A 2,370-nucleotide genomic window follows, 5' to 3' on the forward strand; every position below is an offset into this window, starting at 1 on the left:
CATTTGRATATCTCCCAGTGCAGCTGACAAGTTGCTTTTGGCCAAAAGGGAAGCACMGTATGTTACCCAGGCACAGTGATCAAGGGGAATGACAAATAGGGCTGTGCCAGCTGTCTTCTCTGTCCTGTTCCCCGCCTCTTTGCTTACAGCTGCTGGATTRAAGCTTTTGCTGTTTCCTGAACCTTTCTGTCCTACAGCCTGGGGCTTTGGATTTGGAGCGCAGGGAGGCAGGAGAAATCAGTGGAATCCATTGGGATGGAAAAGATCTTTGAGATCCTTGGGTCCAACCCCAAACTCCCCTGTGCAAAATCCACCACTGAACAAATTTCGCATTTGCCGCCCCTGCATGTCTGTTAAATACCTCCAGGAATGGTGGCTCCACCACTTTCCTGTGCAGCCTGGGCCAATGCCTGATCTCTCTTCCAGGCAATGAATTTCTGAGTGGTATACATTCTAACCTCTGCTGGAACAAGCTGAGGCCATTTCCTCTGGTCCTAAATGCCGCAGCCTTCCTCGCTGTTTCTTCATGTGCTCATGACCTTTGGGGCCCAGCGGTGGCAATGGGAGTTCCGCCTTCGCTGGCCTTCACTTTTAGGAGAGACAAGGGCAGAAATGCTGATGCTAACGCTGAGGATGGAGCTGGAATGACTTAGCTGTTTGTTGCTGCCTCAGTAATAACCTCTTGGTCTCCATCCCTCCCTTTTGCCAGAAGAAGAGAGGTAGTAAGGGCAGGAGAGTAGAGGGATTGCATCATCTGGATCCACTGGGAGAGCTGAGCAGCTGAGAGCCAGCATGGCCTTTGCAGCGTTGGGAAGCAGCCTTGAAACTCCCTTTACCTAGGCAGTACTTGTCCTTATTGTCTTACTGCAGCTGCCTCCAGAGCTGCCTTGTATCAATCCCTTTCCCACTCTCCATCCCTCCATCCATCCATCCATCCATCCATCCATCCATCCATCCATGCATCCATCCTGCCATCCTGCCATCCATCCATCCATCCATCCATCCATCCATCCATCCATCCATCCATGCATCCATCCATTCATCCATCCATCCATCCATCCATCCATCCATCCATCCATCCATCCATCCCTCCATCCATCCATCCATCCATCCATCCATCCATCCATCCATCCGTCCTTCCATCCATCCATCCATCCTGCCAGGCTATGGTGCCATGAACAATGAGCCACATTCTGTCCAGGGTCAGGTGGTTGGTTTGGAAAGGCAGCAGCTGCTGGGTCCACGGCCTGGGAGGCTGAGGCTTGTGTTTGCTTTGGGGGAAGGACACGTTGKGTATCAGGAGAAGACACCTCCCCTCATGACAAACAGCTGCCGCTGGGCAGCAGGTGCACACAGGGTGTGTTGACAGGGCTCCAGCAATGGTCATCAGGTGCATTCCTACTTCCTCCTCCCAGGGGCTTTGCCTACGTGTCTCATGTCTYTTGTGCACAGTCACCTGAKGATCTTGAGGGTTTTAGATGTGATGTCTAATGTTCCCAGAGTGTGTTGTGCACTGCTATGAAGATGGCACACACCTTGAATGAAGGCTCCTGCTCTGCTGCCTTGTATCTCAGGTTTTTTCTCTTCTTCCCTTCAGATCATGATGGCTGTCTCCGAAGAGCAGGCTCTGATTGGAGAGAGAAGGCTCAGGATGCCCAGCTGCCTCCTAACGCTGACCAGAGTGGTGCTGAGCCACAAGCTCTGGGCTCTGTTTATCCTCATCTTTATGATCGTGTCCTTTGCCTACCACAAGTTTTACTGGAGGATCTGGGACACAGATCCATCATCAGTGTTGAAGACAGAGGTAAAGGGCACAGGCCACCCCTACACCTTGTCTGCTGAAAGCAGCTCTGCTTCCTCTGTGCCTTCTTCCCACAGCACTGCTGCTGGGCCCTCTCCTTCCCCAGAGAATGTTTTTTTTGTGGAGACCTCGGATCAAATTAACCCCAGTTACCTGTTCTCATGCTCTGTGGAGTCAGCGGCCAGGACACACCCAGGRTCAAGAGTTGTGGTGTTCATGCAAGGTTTGGCTGGAGGGAACACAACCTTACCCAGTCACTGGGCTTTTTCCTTGCTAAGCTCTTTCCCCAATGTGGAAATGGGGCCCCTTGACCCGACCGAGCTCTTTTCTGGAACACCTCTGGCACAATGGTACTTGAAGCCTCAGCTGCGTCAGGAGCCTCATTTTTTACATGTCCTAGCTGATGCCTGCAGGATTGTCCTCATGTGGAAGTTCGGTGGCATCTACCTGGATACAGACTTCATTGTACTTAAGAACTTGGAGAACCTCACCAATGCTATTGGGATTCAGAGTCATGATGAACTGAATCAAGCCTTTCTGTCCTTTAAGCCCAAACATGAATTCATGGA

At 51.5% G+C, this 2,370-nt stretch overlaps 1 protein-coding gene across 1 annotated transcript; it reads left to right on the forward strand.

Moving 5' to 3' along the window:
• Positions 1–1,600: 1,600 nt before the first annotated feature.
• On the forward strand, positions 1,601–2,368 carry LOC130576104 (lactosylceramide 4-alpha-galactosyltransferase-like; the record flags this gene model as incomplete). Its single annotated transcript, XM_057370492.1, has 1 exon — positions 1,601–2,368. A coding segment is annotated over exon 1 (768 nt), but the record flags the coding sequence as incomplete, so codon positions are not given.
• Between the last annotated feature and the right edge of the window lie 2 nt (positions 2,369–2,370).

Source organism: Malurus melanocephalus, unplaced genomic scaffold, assembly GCF_030028575.1.
Source record: "Malurus melanocephalus ecotype Western Australia unplaced genomic scaffold, MMel_1.1 scaffold_128, whole genome shotgun sequence".
NCBI classification, from domain to species: Eukaryota; Metazoa; Chordata; class Aves; order Passeriformes; family Maluridae; genus Malurus; species Malurus melanocephalus.